Source organism: Gobio gobio (assembly GCF_949357685.1).
Source record: "Gobio gobio genome assembly, chromosome: 3".
Lineage (NCBI taxonomy): Eukaryota > Metazoa > Chordata > Actinopteri > Cypriniformes > Gobionidae > Gobio > Gobio gobio.
Window position 1 is genome coordinate 12,636,409 of NC_137099.1, and position 19,439 is coordinate 12,655,847.

Here is a 19,439-nt window from a genome sequence, read left to right on the forward strand (position 1 = left end):
CTGCCTACAGACGCTCACCCCGTGGTCGAACCTCAGCTTTCTACGGGCAGGTGTTCCCTTAGAATGAGTTTCCAGGCATGTTGTCATATCGACGGATGCCTCTGCCACGGGTTGGGGTGCCATGTGCAATGGACAAGCAGCCGCGGGCTCCTGGACAGGACCCCAGCGCCTACTGCAAGTCAATTGCCTCGAGTTGCTGGCAGTACGGTTCGCCCTGCACCGCTTCCGAGCGTTGCTGAAGGGTCAACACGTGCTTGTCCGGACAGACAACACGGCCGTAGTAGCGTACATCAACCACCAGGGCGGTCTACGCTCCCGCCGTATGTCTCAACTCGCCCGCCATCTCGTTTTATGGAGTCAGAAGCGCCTGAGGTCCCTTCGTGCTGTCCATATTCCGGGGGTCCTGAACCACGCAGCCGACGAGCTCTCGCGGTTTCAGCCTCTCCCGGGAGAATGGAGACTCCATCCCCAGACGGTCCAGCTGATTTGGGAACAGTTCTGCGACGCACAGGTAGATCTGTTTGCCTCCCACGACTCTTCCCACTGCAGCCTGTTCTGTTCCCTGACAGAGGGCACGCTCGGCACGGATGTACTGGCGCACAGCTGGCCGCGGGGCCTACGCAAATATGCGTTCCCCCCAGTGAGCCTACTCGCACAGCTCCTGTGCAAGATCAGGGAGGACAAGGAGCAGGTCCTTTTGGTCGGCCCGTACTGGCACGGCCGGACCTGGTTCCCCGAACTCATACTCCTTGCGACAGCCCCTCCCTGGCCTATTCCTCTGAGACCGGACCTCCTTACTCAGAGACAGGGCACCCTATGGCACCCGCGTCCCGACCTCTGGAACCTCCACGTGTGGCTCCTAGACGGGACGCGGCAGGTTTGAGTGGCCACCTACGGTGGTCGCCACCATCACTTCCGCTAGGGCAGAGTCCACTCAGCATGCCTATGCGTTGAAGTGGAACCTCTTCGTCACCTGGTGCTCTTCCCGCCAGAAGACCCCTGGAAATGCCGATCGGGTCCGTGCTTGAGTTTCTCCAAGAGGGGCTGGAGCGTGGGCTGTCTCCCTCCACACTCAAAGTTTATGTGGCCACTATATCTGCCCGCCACAATCTCTTGGAGAACAAAAAGGTAAGTCAGCACGACCTGATCATCAGGTTCCTGAGGGGAGCGAGGAGACTGAATCCTCCTCGCTCTCCTCTCGTACCCTCTTGGGATCTCTCAGTAGTTTTAAGTGCTCTGCAGAGGCCTCCCTTTGAGCCTTTGCGGTCGGTTGATATTAAGTTCCTGTCGATGAAGACGGCTCTGCTGACCGCATTGGCCTCTCTTAAGAGGGTCGGGACCTGCAGGCTTTTTCGGTTGACGAAGCGTGCCTGGAATTCGGGCCGGCTAACTCTCACGTGATCCTGAGACCCCGGCCTGGATATGTGCCCATGGTTCCTACCACTCCCTTCAGAGATCAGGTAGTGAACCTGCAAGCGCTGCCTTTGGAGGAGGCAGACCCAGCCTTGGCATTGCTCTGTCCAGTACGCGCCCTCCGCGCCTACGTAGACATGACGCAGTGTTTCAGGACCTCAGACCAGCTCTTTGTCTGTTATGGTGGAGAGCGGAAGGGAAGTGCTCTCTCAAAGCAAAGGTTGTCTCACTGGATAGTGGACACCATTGTTTTGGCTTACCAGCAGCAAGGTCGACCATGTCCCCTTGGTGTGAGGGCACACTCCACTCGGAGTGTGGCCTCCTCTTGGGCTCTAGTGCATGGCGCCTCGCTGACAGACATCTGCAGAGCTGCAGGCTGGGCGACACCAAACACATTCGCCAGATTCTACTATCTCCGAGTGGAGCCAGTGTCCGACTATGTACTCGCCCCCCCGAGGGGCCGGTATTGGACCAGGCTTTGGTGTCTTCGCTTGCTCGCCACTCCACTCCACGGACTGGATACGTGCGATTATTCCTCAGGTGAGCTCCCCGAGAGCCCTGAGCTCCTCCAGCACTGCTTACGCCGATACCTGTGTGTCTGCCCTCTAGCAAGCCCAGACCCTCGTCTCCGGCCAGGTGCCCCGTGTGCATGGTTCCCCTCCGGCGACCCCCACACGAGTATTTCACCGTAAGTCTCCGCAGTGAGCGGGTTTCTTCCCTTGGCGTGTCCCCCGCCAACCCTAGGGTTAAAAATCCACCTTCGGCTGGTACCCTAGAGATCTCCATATGCAGCCCCTAGCCGGGTCATATGTGTCTCTTAAGTCCTCCCCACGGGTAGGCATCCTTGGCATTCCCTCACTGGGATATGCTTCCCAGTGTACCTTGGTAATCCTGTGATAAGTGGGAGTCCTTCGTCCGTACTAGTCTTACGACAGGGTACTCACACTTACGCAGGGCACTGGAAGACAGCTGAGTGGCGGGATTATATTGGGACCCCCATTCGTTAGTCACTAACGTTACGTCGTAGTGACTGAACGAAAGGGAACGTCTCGGTTACGGATGTAACCCTCGTTCCCTGAGGAGGGAACGGAGACGTAACGTCCCGTTGCCACATCAGCTGTGCTACCTGGAACGCAGGAGTTCAGTCTTGGCTTCTCAAGCAGGTAACATAATGCGATATTGCCACGTACTTCCTTATATACTCACGCGGTGAGGCGGAGTTACGTATGCAAATTCCGCATGCCCCTTGGCATTGGCACGCCATTGGGCGTTTTCTCTAAGCTCGAAGATGATAGGCTTCTAAGCGAAACCCCCATTCTTTGGTCACTAACGTTACGTCTCCGTTCCCTCCTCAGGGAACGAGGGTTACATCCGTAACTGAGACGTTTCTTTACCTATAACCTAGAAACATGCATGTACATATCATAGGTAACACTATGCAAGTCCCTATGCAACAAGGATGTGTTAGCTTACATGAACAAGCATTATGCATACATTTTTACAGCATTTAATATGAGCAATATTGTACCTTGATCATTCATGTTAGTTCATAGTGCATTAACCAAAGTTACCAGATAAAATAAAAATTCTAACTCAATTTAATGTTGAAATGAACATACTAACAATGAACAATACTTCCACAGCATTTATTAACCTTAGTTAATGTTACAAATGGAATCTTATCGTAGTGTTACATTTCATATAAATCCAAACAGTCTGCTTTTTTAGAAGGAGATTATCTAATAAAAAACGAATGCTTCTGCTTTGTTTATGTTTCTGTCGGCAGCATGACGATAGTTTGCTTTCTCACATCACTAATTTTATATATGCAACATTTGGGTCGGACTTGCGTGTGTTTTTATCACATAATTTTAACTGCTTGAGGTACTGCTAATTTTTTAGCGTCCTCTCAGCCTCGTCAACAAACACACACACTGCTGCTCTTTACCTGTTAATGCAGCATCTAGTCAAGAAATGAATTACTTTATAATGATTTGGCAACAAGAACTGTAGTGTTCAGTATTCATACCGTTTCGCTGTTGTGTTTTAAACGCGCATCTTGTGTCAGTGCTCTCTGTGCAGCGTGTGCTTTCCGTGCAGCGAGCAACCTCACGTGTGAATGTAAACACAAGGTGTCAATGAGGTTTTTTTTCGCCTCTAGAGGCCGCTCTCGTGCTATATAATGCCAGCAGACCCTTCTCATCACGGTAGGCTTGCTACGATAGTCGGTGTTGCCGGTGTTACCGGTGTCCAGACTCAACACCGGCTACATCACTTGCCCACCGTGGCACCGCCCACCGTCTTTTTGATTTTTTTTTTATAGTAATAAAATAATTTAGTTCAGTTAGAGAACAGACAATACAAATAAAAACTGAACGTATCTGCTTAATAAAGCAGGATCCGACCGTGAGTCTCGGCAGTGGCAGGAGTCATTCTTCAGATTTAAGAGTGAGGAGCTGACTGAGATGATCGCGGAAGATTTGGTTTCAAAGCGAAACATAAAAGTGCCTATTTAAGGGAGTTTGTCATTTGTTTTGTTGTTGTGTTTTTCATTAAAAATAATAGGCTAATGAACCCACAATTCAAGCAACCCGCAGCCGAATTGGTGCTAATTCAAAACTGAAAGTAAAATGTGCACGGCCGCACAGAGCGCGCATTGTTTACTTTCGCCTGGCTCCGCAGTGCGAGCCTCCGCGCTACGCTGACTGCGCGCATTTATTTTTGCCGCGCGCACCCTCGCGCTCGTGCCGGCACGTCGAGTATTAACGAGACTTTATGGACGAACTGTTATTCATTCATGGCGTGCATCTCAATCATAGACTGATCAATGCTTGATCAGTGCCCTGACTACTGAACTAGGGAACTGATTGCGACGCACCCATGGCCTCACAGAGCGCGCATTTACAGACGAGCTGTCATTCACGGTGTGTGAATACGCAACACTGGCGCGTTTTCAGTTCAGAGCGGTCGTGTGCATGTTACTTTCGGTTTGATAGAATTAGTGATTTAAAAGCCTCCGCCGATGATACCGGTATTACCGGTGTTGTCACACATCAATTAACCGGTGGGAAAATTTCCTCACCGTCACATCCCTACATCAAGGAAAAACTATCGGTGTGGTATGGCCTATTATCTTTTACATGCATACGATGGTGACTGGAGCCTCGCACTGTGGCGATTATTAGTCTTCAGAAAGTTAAAATGCCGCCACACCTCCGATTTGAATGAGTCAATGTAAACTACACGCTTGCTCGCGCCCAACTTCCATATGAATTAACTGAAAACATTCGCTGATTTCACTTCTTCGTGCCAGTGTGCACACACAGTCTGAAACGCTAGCTACAACTTACTCGTTGCTATCATGCCTGTAAAGCGAGGTCATAGTATATGGTTTCAGCGTCCCTGCTGTTTAAAACGTGTATCGCGATTCGTTTAACATCTCAACCAACTTGAATCGTCACACATTTGTATCGATTTTCAACCGGCTCCGACTGAATCCACCAAAGCGTTTTTTTCACGCGGATGGTTGGCGTATTCAATTGTTTTCAATGGGAGCATCGCGTTTTTAGAACACCATGAGTGTAACGAGGTGCTAAGCGAGTATTTCACGCTCGAGCGCTGAGCGTTCTGCGTTTTTTACTGGTCGCCGAGAGTTGAAGAATGTTCAACTTTGAGAAAAACACACCGCTCATCACTGTCACTTTTCACCCAGCCGTCCAATCACAGTGGAGGAGGGGCGGGACAAACACAACACCGACCAAATGCCACATTCTGCTTGTATTGTAAAATGTCAACAGATGAAAACAAGCAGTATAATAACGGAACAAAAATAATTTAAAACAAGAGCCAGAGCAAATACTTTACATTGTATCTGCATTTTTATATAGAATCAATACAGAAACAAACTATCTGTGAAATGAGATACTCGTAACACTTCCACAGATATTCTGTATCATCAGCCGATTTTCAGCCGGCTTTGGTGGACACACGGCCTTAAGGTTAGGTTTAGGGGTAGGTTCAGGGTTAATACCTAGTTATTACCCAGTTATAACAAGTACATAATATATACACGGGGAACAAGACTATAAAATAAAGTGCTACCAAAAATTCTGCATTATTTGTTTGGAAGAATCCTATATTTGCTGAAAAATCCTAATAATGACTACTTGTCAAAACAAAGAAAGAAATCTTAGCAACTCCTTAGTTGTTCTAATTATTCAAGTCAAGTATTTAATCTTGCTCACTATGTCATTCCCACCAGAAATTCATTCAAATTTTGGTGTTTGATCTTCTTCTCTTAAAACCTTCTTAAGACTTCAGCATGACAGGAGCGGTTCAGAGGGTCATGTTGCTTTATCACAATTCATAAGCGCGTGTGTGTCCGCGTGTCCTAGGGGAGTGAAACTGCTCTTTCCCACGAAGTTCCAGTGGGAGGTTCCCATGGTAACGCAAGAATCGGAAGCTACCGTAATTGGTCTCTTTTTTTTTTTGTCTCTGTTTTGTCTGGCTCTTGATCTCAGTTGCTTTATCTGTCTTTTCCTCGCTCTTTTTCTCTCTCCTTTGTGTCTGTCCCTTCTCTATCTACTGGCCTTTCTGCTTTCCTATCTCTTTAACACATGTTAATTTTCCTCGCTCATAATGATTTAACACTTAATATGATATTTACATTCCCAGGAAAGGCAGTTATTCTGCTAATAGACACACTGAGCAGAGATGTAAATATGTACTGTATGTGATTGATTACACCACAGGTAATAGCTCTGTAAATTGTATTATTTTGCTGCGGGAACAAATCGTGTCAACTCTGTCTGATCATACTATTAAAAACAATTAAAACATTACTATGATTGATAATAGATTAAGTAATCAGATTCAGAACAGCTAACCAGGGGTGTTGGTTTCCTTAAAGCGTTGTTAGCCAACTATGGTCGCAAGTTCCGTCATTATCAGAATAATTCAACGAGTGAGTGTTTCCCGAAACCATAGCTCCAACGAACGTTTGCAAACAGCATCGCAAAGTTGTGTGGTTGGAACGACAGCTCTCGACCTGTAGTTAGAAGCATAGTTTCTTGTTTGCATAACAATAAATCCTTATTAATAAATCCTTCTCTTGAGCAAAATAAGTCTGTCTGTCTGTCTGTTTCTCTATCTATCTATCTATCTATCTATCTATCTATCTATCTATCTATCTATCTATCTATCTATCTATCTATCTATCTATCTATCTATCTATCTATCTATCTATCTATCTATCTATCTATCTATCTATCTATCTATCTATCTATCTAGTATCTGTCTGTCAGTCTGTCTGTCTGTCTGTCTGTCTGTCTGTCTGTCTGTCTGTCTGTCTGTCTGTCTGTCTGTCTGTCTATCTATCTATCTATCTATCTATCTATCTATCTATCTATCTATCTATCTATCATCCACCCGCCCACCCGTCTGTCTATCTATCTATCTATCTATCTATCTATCTATCTATCTATCTATCTATCTATCTATCTATCTATCTATCTATCTATCTATCTATCTATCTATCTATCTATCTATCTATCTATCTATCTATCTATCTATCTATCTATCTATCTATCTATCATGCACCCGCCCACCCGTCTGTCTGTCTATCTATCTATCTATCTATCTATCTATCTATCTATCTATCTATCTATCTATCTATCTATCTATCTATCTATCTATCTATCTATCTATCTATCTATCTATCTATCTATCTATCTATCTATCTATCTATCTATCTATCTATCTATCTATCTATCTATCTATCTATCTATCTATCTATCTATCTATCTATCATCTATCTGTCTGTCTGTCTGTCTGTCTGTCTGTCTGTCTGTCTATCTATCTATCTATCTATCTATCTATCTATCTATCTATCTATCTATCTATCTATCTATCTATCATCCACCCGCCCACCCGTCTGTCTGTCTATCTATCTATCTATCTATCTATCTATCTATCTATCTATCTATCTATCTATCTATCTATCTATCTATCTATCTATCTATCTATCTATCTATCTATCTATCTATCTATCTATCTATCTATCTATCTATCTATCTATCTATCTATCTATCTATCATCTGTCTGTCTGTCTGTCTGTCTGTCTGTCTGTCTGTCTGTCTGTCTGTCTGTCTGTCTGTCTGTCTGTCAGTCATATTTTTGCTTTTCACTATATATATATCCCCATATTTTTTAGATTATTTTCCTACTGCCCAGGCACGAAATGACCTTTTAAATATGTTGACTTGAAGTGCATGAAACCCACTGAGCCCTTGCTTTTTTCAGTTGTCTTTTTCTTCACTTCACATCAAAAGCCACCAAACTGTTACTAAGCAACCATAGAAACAGTTGTGTATAATGGTTTGTTGAAGTAATCAGGATAATGAGCGTATGCAGTGTGTGTATACAGTACATGCGTTTTGTTTATGTTTGGACTCAAGATGTACCTCAAGAAGATAAAAATAAGCATGTCGCATACGCATGCGCAAACGAGATCAAGCCACATGTAGCGATTACACACTGTCTGCACATGTACTAGTCCTAGTTTTTTCCCAGAAACATCTCTCTTAGACTTAATAAATAATGACGAATACCACATTTGTTTCCATTTGACTGGATTCATACAGTATACACTACTGTTCAAATGTTTGGGGTATTTTTTTCATGTGTGTTTTTGAACAAAGTCTCTTATTCTCACTAAGGCTGCATTTATTTGATCAAAAATACAGTAAAACATTAATACTGTGAAGTATTATTACAATTTAAAATAACTTTTTTTTAATTTAGTTAATATATTTAAAAATGAAAGGTATTCCTGTGATGGCAAAGCAGATTTTCATCATCACATGATCCTTCATAACTCATTCTAATATGCTGGTTAGCTGATTTACTATCAATGTTGAAAACAGTTGTGCTGCTTAATATTGTCATTATACATCTTTGTACAACAGCATTTATTTGAAATGTAATCTTTTGCAACAAAAGTGTCTTTACTGTCACTTTTGATCAATTTAATGCATCCTTGCTGAATAAATCGTATTACATTTCATCACTATCACAGTGGAAATATACATTTATTAATTTATAAATGTTAATGCCACACTTCAAAATCTACATGGTTAAAGCCTGTCTTTATGATGAGTAGCTGGTGAAAACTGATTGGGTTTATTATCCATTAGCAGGTAAGGCTGAGGTCAATCTGGCTAACCTGGTTAGATCTAGTAGACCAGCTGGTGCTCTACCCAGCTACTAACAACAAATCAGCTAAATACCGAATTGACCTTAAATCGGGTATGACCTGTTTTTGTTTTTTTTTTCCCAGGGAGTTAAAATAAGTTTTTCAGTTAGTGTTATAGAATTCCTGGAGGAATGGGGCTATGACCATATTACCAGAAACCAAATCATTGTGTTTCCAGCACATTAGGCCCTGGAGATCTCAAGAAATCTCATCTCTGTGTTTTCAACCATTATACACTGAACGCCTTCTGCACTATTACAAGAAGAATTCTAAGAGCACATGACGTTGAATTGCGCTAATTTGATGCGAGGGTGAGTTGTTAATTTCCAAATGTATTATGACAGACTTCTCCAGGCTTTCGTTTGGCATTTAAAGACTCTGGACTAAAGCATATCTCTGTGTTTATATGTGTCAGTGTTATTTTAGGCAAGACATTACAGGTGAGTAGGGTAGACAATCTTAACTTACAGATATCACTATACTTTACAGTTGATTTATCACAGTACATTAAGACTATTTGAAATGTTATGTTTAAATATGGAAATGAGGCGATATATTATCAAATATGTTCAAAGTTTGAATAATATTTCAGTTAGTTGCAATGCATCATGTTTTTCTTCTGACATTTCTGATTTTTTAAATCTAATATTTATATTTTATATATTTATAGTTTATCTCAGCTTTATTTCAATGACCAAAAATTATTTTTAAATTAGGTCTAGTTCGCCTAAAAATGAAAAATCTGATTTCTCTTTCTTTCTTCTGCAGACAACAAAATAATATATTGTACAGTTTTTCTCAGTCGCTTTTCAGTCATTTTCTCGAATCATCCTCGACATTTGCAAAACAGTAAGTACATTTCTCAAAACAATTCGTACAAATAGGAAAACACCTTGGATTACCTGCAAAAGCCAGTCTCATGCTCAAAATCCTTAGTTCATCTCTCAAAAGTAAATATCTGTGTCATGAACATGTCAATGCCATCAGAATGACAAGACAGTCAAATTGCTTAGTCATGTTGTCAATATAACAGTGTACTGTCTGGAAGGATGTTCTGATGTTAACTATGGCTAAAGTTTTGATGACAATGATTGTACAACCCCAAATCAGAAAAAGTTGGGACAGTATGGAAAACGCAAATAAAAAAAGTGATTTCTAAATTTACTTTGACTTCTATTTCATTGCAGACAATATTAACACAAAATATTTAATGTTTTGTCTGGTCAACTTCATGTAATTTGTAAATATGCATCCTTTCCTGTCATTCAGACCTGCAACACATTTCAAAAAAAGTTGGGACAGGAGCAATTTAGGGCTAGTAATGAGGTAAAATGGTTAAATAATAATTTGATTTGAAACAGGTGATGTCAACAGGTGATTGTAATTATGGTTTGGTACAAAAGCAGCATCCAAGAAAGGTCTAATCCTTTAGGAGCAAAGATGGGCAGAGGATCGCCAGTTTGCCAACAAATACGTGAGAAAAGTATTGAAATGTTTAAAAACAATGTTCCTCAAAGAAAGATAGGAAGAGATTTGGATATTTCGCATTCAACAGTGCATAACATAATTAAAAGATTCAAGGAATCCGGAGGAATTTCAGTGGACAAGGGCGCAAGCCTAAGCTGAACAACCGTGATCTCCCATCCCTCAGGCGGCACTGCATCAAGAATAGTCATTCATCTATACGCGATATCACCACATGGGCTCAGGACTACTTTGGCAAACCTTTGTCAAGTACCACAATACGTAGTTACATCCACAAATGCCAGTTAAAACTGTACTGTGCCAAAAGGAAGCCCTATGTTAACAGTGTCCAGAAGCGCCGTCGACTTCTCTGGGCTCGGAGGCATCTGGGATGGACCATCACACAGTGGAAACGTGTACTGTGGTCAGATGAATCAGTATTTGAGGTATTTTTTTTGAGGAATGGATGCCGTGTGCTCCGGACCAAAGAAGAAAAGGATCATCCAGACTGTTACCAGCAACAAGTCCAAAAGCCAGGGTCTGTCATGGTATGGTTGTGTCAGTGCCCTTGGCAAAGGTAACTTGCACTTCTGTGAAGGCACCATTAATGCTGAAAAGTACATAGAGATTTTGGAGCATAATATGCTGCCTTCAAGAAGACATCTTTTCCAGGGACGTCCATGCATATTTCAACAAGACAATGCAAAACCACATTCTGCACACATTACAAAGTCCTGGCTGCGGAGGAAGAGGGTACGGGTACTTGACTGGCCTGCCTGCAGTCCCGACCTGTCTCCAATAGAGAATGTGTGGCACATTTTGAAGCACAAAATGCGACAACGAAGACCCCGTACTGTTGCCCACCTTAAGACTTGTTTGCAGGAAGAATGGGACAAAATTACACCTGAAACACTTCATCACTTGGTGTCTTCAGTCCCTAAACGTCTTTTAAGTGTTGTGAAAAGGAATGACAACATTACAAAGTGGTAAATGCTTTACTGTCCCAACTTTTTTTGAAATGTGTTGCATGTCTGAATGACAGGAAAGGATGCATATTTACAAATGACATGAAGTTTACCAGACAAAACATGAAATATTTTGTGTTCAATTTGTCTGCAATGAAATAGAAGTCAAAGTAAATTTAGAAATCACTTCTTTTGTTTTTTTTTTTGCGTTTTCCATACTGTCCCAACTTTTTCTGATTTGGGGTTGTAAATTGTAGGTTACACCTTAGTGTATGTGGGAGTTTGATTGCAAGAGACTGGACAAGATTCATATTTACGCTTTTACTGTTTGTACTGTAATTTGTTGACAGACCATGTCATTGCGATACAGAAAGGAAAAGACACTGCTGCATAGCACAAAGGGAAAAAAAAACAAAAGTAGGAATGTGAACATAGGACAATCTCCTTAGGGAAAACTGTACATGCAGTGCTGTAGGAATTACAGTGCAGTATTCCTACACCTCCTGACGTTCCTATCTGTTGGGCCACAAATTCTCATCCACATCACAACGAATATTTTTAGAAAAAAAGTCTATTGGAAATGTATAGAAATATGCTTGACAACTTGTTCAACCATTTTGCACGTAAAGACTTATGCTATGAACTAATGCCTAAATGTTTGTGGGGGGTGAGACTATTCAACAGAGACCCATTATAATACATTTTTTAATCAACATGACATAAGCAATTGATAATGTAGGAAACAGCCAACCCATTCTCACTCCCAAGGCATCAAAATCTGAAACATGGTCAAGTGCCTTCCGCATCACAATGAAGACGCTAGGCATCACTATATCGATGCACAGGGTATTCCATTGATTTCAGTTTGCCCAATGCATCAGATCAAGACGCATTTAATTCTTTGCATTAAGCAGACATGATTTTATGAATATTTATAGGCTGCTTTCATATTTTGGAGCAACTGAACCAACTCCTACCCTAAACCTACCAAGACACATGAGAGCCAATGACATTTTACAATCAAAGCTGACGTAATGACGCCATTGGTCACGAGACATATGAGAGCCAATGCAATTTCACTATGAAATCTGACATAACTGGCGGCAATTTTTTGAAATTTTAATGTGTGGATGATCTTCGGCAGATGGAGACGAAAATTGTTTTTGGGGATTTCCTTCATACAAATCAATCGTTTGGCCTTGGAACACTTGGAATATTTGTACTTTTTGAATAAATTGTGCATGCAGTCGTATCTGCCTGTTATATCATGTGTTTTATATCATATAATACACAAATAGGTAGGTTTAGGGATGGGGTGGGGTTGGGTTACATGTTCAAACGTGTCTAGATAGCGTAACTAAAATGATGCTGGCTGATTAAATTGAGAATCACACTCCAACAGGTCATAATGCAGATTTATAACCCAATATATGATCATCATGAAGATAACGCTCCCATGCCCAACGCGTCTGTGTATGATGGCAAAGGTTTCACATTTAAATGAATGGAGCACCTGCGCATCAAAAAATGACGCCTAGGGGTGCCTTTAGTGTCTTCATTGTGACGCGAAAGGCACTTGACAATGCTTCAGATTTTGACGCATTGGGAGTGAGAACGGGTTGAAACTGCAGAGAATTGTACATAATCATTTGCATGAATGTACCAAAGCATTTGCAACTTGTTCAAAGAAATGAGAAACTGCTTTTTTGGTGTGCACAAGTGACACAATGATGTGAAGATTGAACAGATAGTTTTGAGAATTTCAATTCTGATCTGAGAAAATGTACCAAAGCGACTGAGAAAAACGAAACTATTTCAGTCTATACAATGAAAACCCATGGAAAAAACAAACAAACAAAATTCAGTCACTCTTTATTGTAGGTGTCTTTAACTGCTATGCATTTACATAAACAATTGCTAGGTACAATGTAAGTGTTAAAAGCACTTAATATAAAGTGGGACCCATTTTTCAAAATACCTTCTTATGTCTTTTATAGAAGAAAGTATGTGGTATGAATGTGACCACAACAATCTTAAGGATGAGAGATGAGAACTGGAGTTGTCTGTATGCATTAGTGTGGGCTCTGAATAAATGTTTGATGAGGGGAACGCTGTTCCAGTTATAGTGAGAGGGAAGTCTGCTGGAATTCCAGAAGGGTTTCGGTAAGACGGAGACCTGAGGAAGCAGCAGGGGCCTGATCATGTTAATGCTGCTCTGAGACACAGATACATATAGTCTACTGGGTTTAAAGAAGCATTTTAAATCCTGTTCGGTTCGTAAATGAGGTGTGATGTGTCCTGGTGTAATGAGGATAACTGCAGGATTTACCATGGTGATTGAAAGGGTGTGAACAGTGTTGCTGTGGCAGGTTTATGATTAATGAGGTAAAGTTTGCCTTTACAGCGGCAGGTATGTAGATTGGTGCACTGTAATGCGAGAATGTAATTGCAGTTTTTAATTAGAAGAATATAAAAACAAACTGGCTTTATTGCATTTTATAATGTTGAATGTTTTATGGCCACAGACAGGAATATTGAGCATATTAAAAAGGACGTTTTATTTAAACAGGAATTATGCTGGGTTTTTATGCAATCCAAATTCTATTATTTCAACCTTCTCGAGAACAAAATCAATTATTAATCTACAAATGTCTTACATTATTCATGCTCAGTTCCATACATTTCATTCATTTTTTAGCTCTGAACTTTTCTATTCTATTCTATTCTATTCTATTCTATTCTATTCTATTTTCTATTCTTCTATCAGTTGTTGGTGAGAAAATATAAAAACACTTCTAACAAAATACAGTACAGTATAATAAGTGTTAAGATGCAAATTATGCAAGTATGATATTAATATAATAATGTATCATAATTGTGCTCTTTTCTACAACTCTGTTTCACTCTGCTCTGTTTCTTCTCTTTTCTACTATAACATTCACTACCATTCAACAGTTTGAGTAAGATTCTTATTTTAATGAAAATAATACTTTTATTCAGCAAGGATGCATATGTCACATTTTGCCTGTGTTTTAGGCCCCGTCGACACGGAGACGCGTTTAGCTGTATAGGTAAACCTTTTGTACTGTATCAGCGTTTCGTCCACATGGATCCAGCGTTTTGGGAGCATGAATCCGATATTTTTTTAAACCAGGTCCCAGAGTGGATAAATCTGAAACCGACACCCTTGCATTTTCGTGTGTACAGCCAATCCGTATATCTTGTGAAACGGTGATGTTATCACACCACGTCCTGCATGGTAAAGACTAGAAGAGATACAATTACGGGCACTGGGCATGCACACATCAATATTGCATAATTTAAGTACTGTATATGCATTATTGTAATAATAATAATGGTTTAGGGTAGGTTTAGGGTTGGGGTAGGTGTAGGTGTAGGTGTAGGCGTTAATAAAACAATCTGGTAAGCAAATTTATTTATTGTTATTTTATCGTGAGATTTTGCCTCACTTCCTACCATTGCTCCGTTTTTAGTGTATTTCTGTGGCAGAATTTCAGCGCCACATACTGGCCTGGCATGTATACTACATCGTTTTGAGTTGGTTTCAGTGGTTTCGTGTGTACTCAGATATTTCTTGAGACGAGAGGAAAAAAAGATCGGATGGGGAAAGCTCTGGCTTTGTGTGGATGTGGCCTCAGTTTGACTTTGAGTTGTTTTTTTTCTTCATGTCTTTGTTCATCTGTTGCCATAGTGATTGATTTGCCCTCATGTGTTACACCTGTGTCTTGTTAATTATTTATTTTATTCCCTAATGTTTGCTTGTGTATATAGCCCTCATTTTCAGTTGCTCTTGGTCAGATCTTGGCTGCGTTCCGCTCCAAATGTTTATGCCCTTCACTTGCTAACTTCCCTCCATCTCATGGACTCAGATGTGCGTCATTGCTTACGTTGCACGAGTGCCCACTACACGAGTGCTCACTAACTCGTGCATAAGGTTTAAATGGAACGCAATAAGCCCTTGATCACTTAGAATTCACTATGTAGCTGATTTATCATTTAAACCCCTTTTTTACGTTAAAATTTTTGTTGAATTTTTTTTTATGCACCATTCTATATGCATATAAGTTGTTGGAGAAAATATATAAAATCCTATATGTATATGAGCTGTTGGAGAAAAATTAAATTACACAAATGGAAAAAAAATATCAATAGGATTAATTGCAGGTAGCTACAAGTATTATGTGATTAAATCTCAACATAATTCATATATTATGACTACACTATTTATACACTGAAGTGTTTAATTCTCAAAATAATTACTATATCATACTCCACATCACGCTATCTGCTGTGATGAAACAATCAAGTTGAATTGTGGGATATAGAGCTGCTTGAAGTGTACATCGGAGTAGTTACTCACGTACGGAGCGGAATCAAAGCGACCTCCGCAGCTGTTTTCAGGCCTTCCTGCTTAGCTCTCTCCAGCGCTGGAAAGCTTTTCTAATATTAACGTGGGTCCTAAAGATCTTTCCTGATCATACCCCTTCTTTTTCATGTGATATTCTTATGAGCTTTTCTCTTTTGTAATGTCTCTCTGGCATCTCTCTTTCAACAGTCTTTCTTCAAATCTCCCTCTTGTTCGTTCTCTCTCCTCCACCATCATACATGTAATGTAACATCTAATGCTGATTGGCTACAAGTTTGTTGTTGTGTTGGTCAACCGTTTTTCAAATATCGCTAACCCCAATCTTTAATGCTGACGATGAAAGGAATATTTGAACTCTTGAATTTGTTTTACTTTGTGAGTTGTATTGTCCTTAACTGAAGCTCTACGTGGTTCGAGCGGCTCAGCATGCTGGTGATTCTGCTCAACTGCATCACACTCGGCATGTTCCAGCCCTGCCAAGATCTGGAGTGCCACTCTGACAGGTGCAGCATACTGCAGGTAACACACTTGCATAACACACAACACAGACACACACATGGTTTGATTCATTAAAATGCCCCTATTGTGCTTTTTCGGATATTTTCTTTCATGTGTTGTGTATTATAGCTGTTTGTGAATTTACAATGTCTTCCCAAAGTTATTGTCTCCCAAAGGAAAGAACTGATTCGGAACTGCCTGAAACGAGTTATCTGTAATTTTGGTCTTACTTCCTGCATGAACCTATACTGATACATCCTACGTCATCCATCGGGTCAGAGTTCACTCTTCAGCCGGAACTAGACTTGCGTACAACCGTTACCAGAAGTCAATAATTATAGTTTATCAAGTTGAAAATATGGATCTTTTTCTTGCAAAAAACATGCTTGTTCTTTATTAAGCCCCTGGAGTTTTATGGATTACTTTTATGATGGATGGATGTGCTTTTTGAGGTCAAAGTAGACATTGTTCATGGACAACGAATGAATGGTCTTCATTGGCTGCCCACGCACAATGTGTACTTTGACCTGCCCTCAAACACTGTGGTTATAGCTGAGGCCTGGAAGAGTTTGGATCGTGCTGTTGACATGGCGAGAAGCGCTGTGAAAGCAAATCCACATTCCAGGCAGTTTCATAGGACGAGGACTCTGGCTCGATTTGATACAGTAAAACCGACACCATTGTTACTGTTCGTATCACTGTGTATAAAGAGCTGAGGAAATTTACTTCTGAGCTGAAATGGGAGTTTAGTTTCTGACAGTAAGTGGTAGATCAATCACAACAGACTGGGCCTTCTGACCAATAGGAGCAGAGTAGGCTCTCGGAAAAGAGTGGTTTAGAGAGACTGGATCCTTTATTGAATCGTTTCAGACACTGTGAGAAAAGAGGTGATGATGAAATTTATATTATGAGAAAATTTAAAGGGTTTATAATTTACTCACCCTCAACCCATCCTAGGTGTATATGACTTTATTCTTTCAGACGAACTCTTTCAGAGTTATATTAAAAAATATTCCGGCTCTTCCAAGCTTTATAATGGGAGTGAATGGTACCTGTTTTTTGAAGCCCATAAAAGCGCATCCATCCATTATAAAAAGTAATCCATAAGACTCCAGTGGGTCTGGTGAAGAGTGACCTCTGACCTGACGCATGATGTATTGACAAACGTGGAAGCGCAGAGGATAGAGCAAAACAAAACACAGTTCACAAATTAGAAGTCTAAAATGAAATTTTAAAGAGAAATGTACGGCCTTCACCAGAAGCCAGTAATTATAGTTTATAAAGTTATAAATATGTATTTTTTATAAGTATTTTCATACTTTATGATGGATGGATACGCTTTTTTGGGGTTCAAAAAACAAGGTACCATTCCCTCCCATTATAAAGCTTGGAAGAGCCAGGATATTTTTTAATCAACTCCGATTGTGTTCGACAGAAAGAAGACAGTAGGATGTATTATGGGATAATTTTCATTTTTGGGTGAACTAACCCTTTAAGTGGTTTTGACCTTGGATGCTTATAAACCGATTGTAGGAGACATCTAAAACAAAATTAGGAACCTTTGAAATACCATAATAGGGGTACTTTAACTAAAGATTTCAATCTCTGTGGTTATTTTATCTTTTATTTTGTTTGAGTTCCCAGAAAAGAAAGCATTTAAAGACAAAAACATACACTTAAAACACATACATGTTCACATACACATGGTACATTGGATTGTAGAAAACAAAATATCAAACCAATACGAAGCAGTGTGAATCTGTTTATGTGGTTCCTGGACACTGTCAAGTTTTGTTCAGTTTTGTCTTTAACAGAACTATTGTGACATAACACCCACGAGCGACACCATAAAGCATCAGTCACTGACTACATACGGTTCTTTAATCTCTCCACAACAACTTGAAAATAACCTGTAGGTTCGCATAATAATGGGAACATTGCTCACAACAGGCAATTTGAAGTCTGACAGAGATTGTCTTGAAATTTAGTGTCGAAGGCAGTGAATTTAGTTCACAAGCACTGCTTTAAATGAGATCAATTAAGAGAAGAAAACCTGTGGTTTCTCTGCTAGGACATCTGTGTGAACTTGAGGGGAACTGACTTCAAACATACGCTAATAATCGCCCTGGGACCAGTTTGTTGAAAGTGAATGATAAAAGATGGTTTATAAAAGTCAGATCATTTATTTGCATATGGCACTTCCACTGATACTTTGTATTGAAATTAATACCTTTTTAAATGCGTCTGCATATTTTTTGAGGCCACTATACATGCGACATGAAGCATTTTCAGGCATTTGCTATTCTAAATACCAACATAACTGAACATTAAACACTATCAGTCTCCCCTTTCAATCCCATGCAAAGCATACTGGGAACATTTTCAGTTATGTCAACATTAAAAAATATTTTTTGGAGTACTGGATTGGTTTACAGTCACCCTACATAATGTAATCTAATAGATTGTACATTTTAGAGAATTATATTATTTGAAAGCAAAGAAATCAAGTTTAGAAGAGAAACAATTTTGTTCTGTAGATCTGTAATGAAGATGAGCCCACCAGCCCACCCTCTGGGAAGAAATGTGAGAAACAGGAAGGGATATAAAAACTGTGGCTCAAGGTGGAATTTATTTTCAGTGCCAGAAAGTTCATCCACAGTGAAGAATATATAAGTGCCCACAAAATGATAAAAATCCAAAGTACCAAAGAAACAACAACAAGGGAAAATAAACCAGAAAATCCAATATATATATTCTATTATTGGGTAAGTATTACATTTAATACACATACAAATACTTCATCTATTAGACATCCATTATAATAATTCAACAATAATCCATTCCCCACTTATATATATATAATAATAAACACATAATCCATATATACCTAATACATTTAACATGTAATCTTGGCACTTAAATACACACAGCCAGCTTCTGGTTGCACTGCGCCGGTGCGACCTAGCCCGTGATGTCATAATCTGCCGCCTCTTGTTCGTTTGGTTTGGCTGGCACAGCGTTTCCCACCGGAAGACTGACTACGCCCACACAGACAAACAACACGGGGACGAAACAACAAGTGCAGTGTATTGCATGAAATGACTGGGAAATGAATGGCGGAGAGTGGAGAAATGGGAGAATGTCCTTGAGCTATCGTGATCACATGTTGCCCCGCCCCTACAATAGCAGCAACGGCCAGGAGGAACGATACAGAGGATGAATGAGGTTCATCCATTTAGAGTCTGCCAGGTCGGTACCGTGTCTTTGGCATTTTGGTCCTTCATGGACTGGATCCAGGTTAGGGCCCGTGGTCTGTTTCTAGATCAAACTCTCAACCAAGGAGGTAATAGTGCAAACTGTCCAGGGACCACTTGATGGCGAAACCTTTCTTCTCGACCACCGAGTATCTAGTCTCCCTGCGCATTAGCTTGTGGCTGAGGTAAACAACTGGCCTCTCTTC

General features: G+C 40.6%; 1 protein-coding gene across 1 annotated transcript in view; it reads left to right on the forward strand.

Annotated features, from left to right (window-relative positions):
* Positions 1-15,907: 15,907 nt before the first annotated feature.
* The window catches only part of cacna1hb (calcium channel, voltage-dependent, T type, alpha 1H subunit b), a gene marked incomplete at its 5' end in the record, with an annotated part of 91,176 nt that continues 87,644 nt past the window's right edge, over positions 15,908-19,439 (forward strand). Inside the window, one exon of the mRNA XM_079811975.1 lies at positions 15,908-16,000. Within this exon, the coding sequence (XP_079668101.1) occupies positions 15,908-16,000 (93 nt within the window). The remainder of the gene's footprint in view (positions 16,001-19,439) is intronic.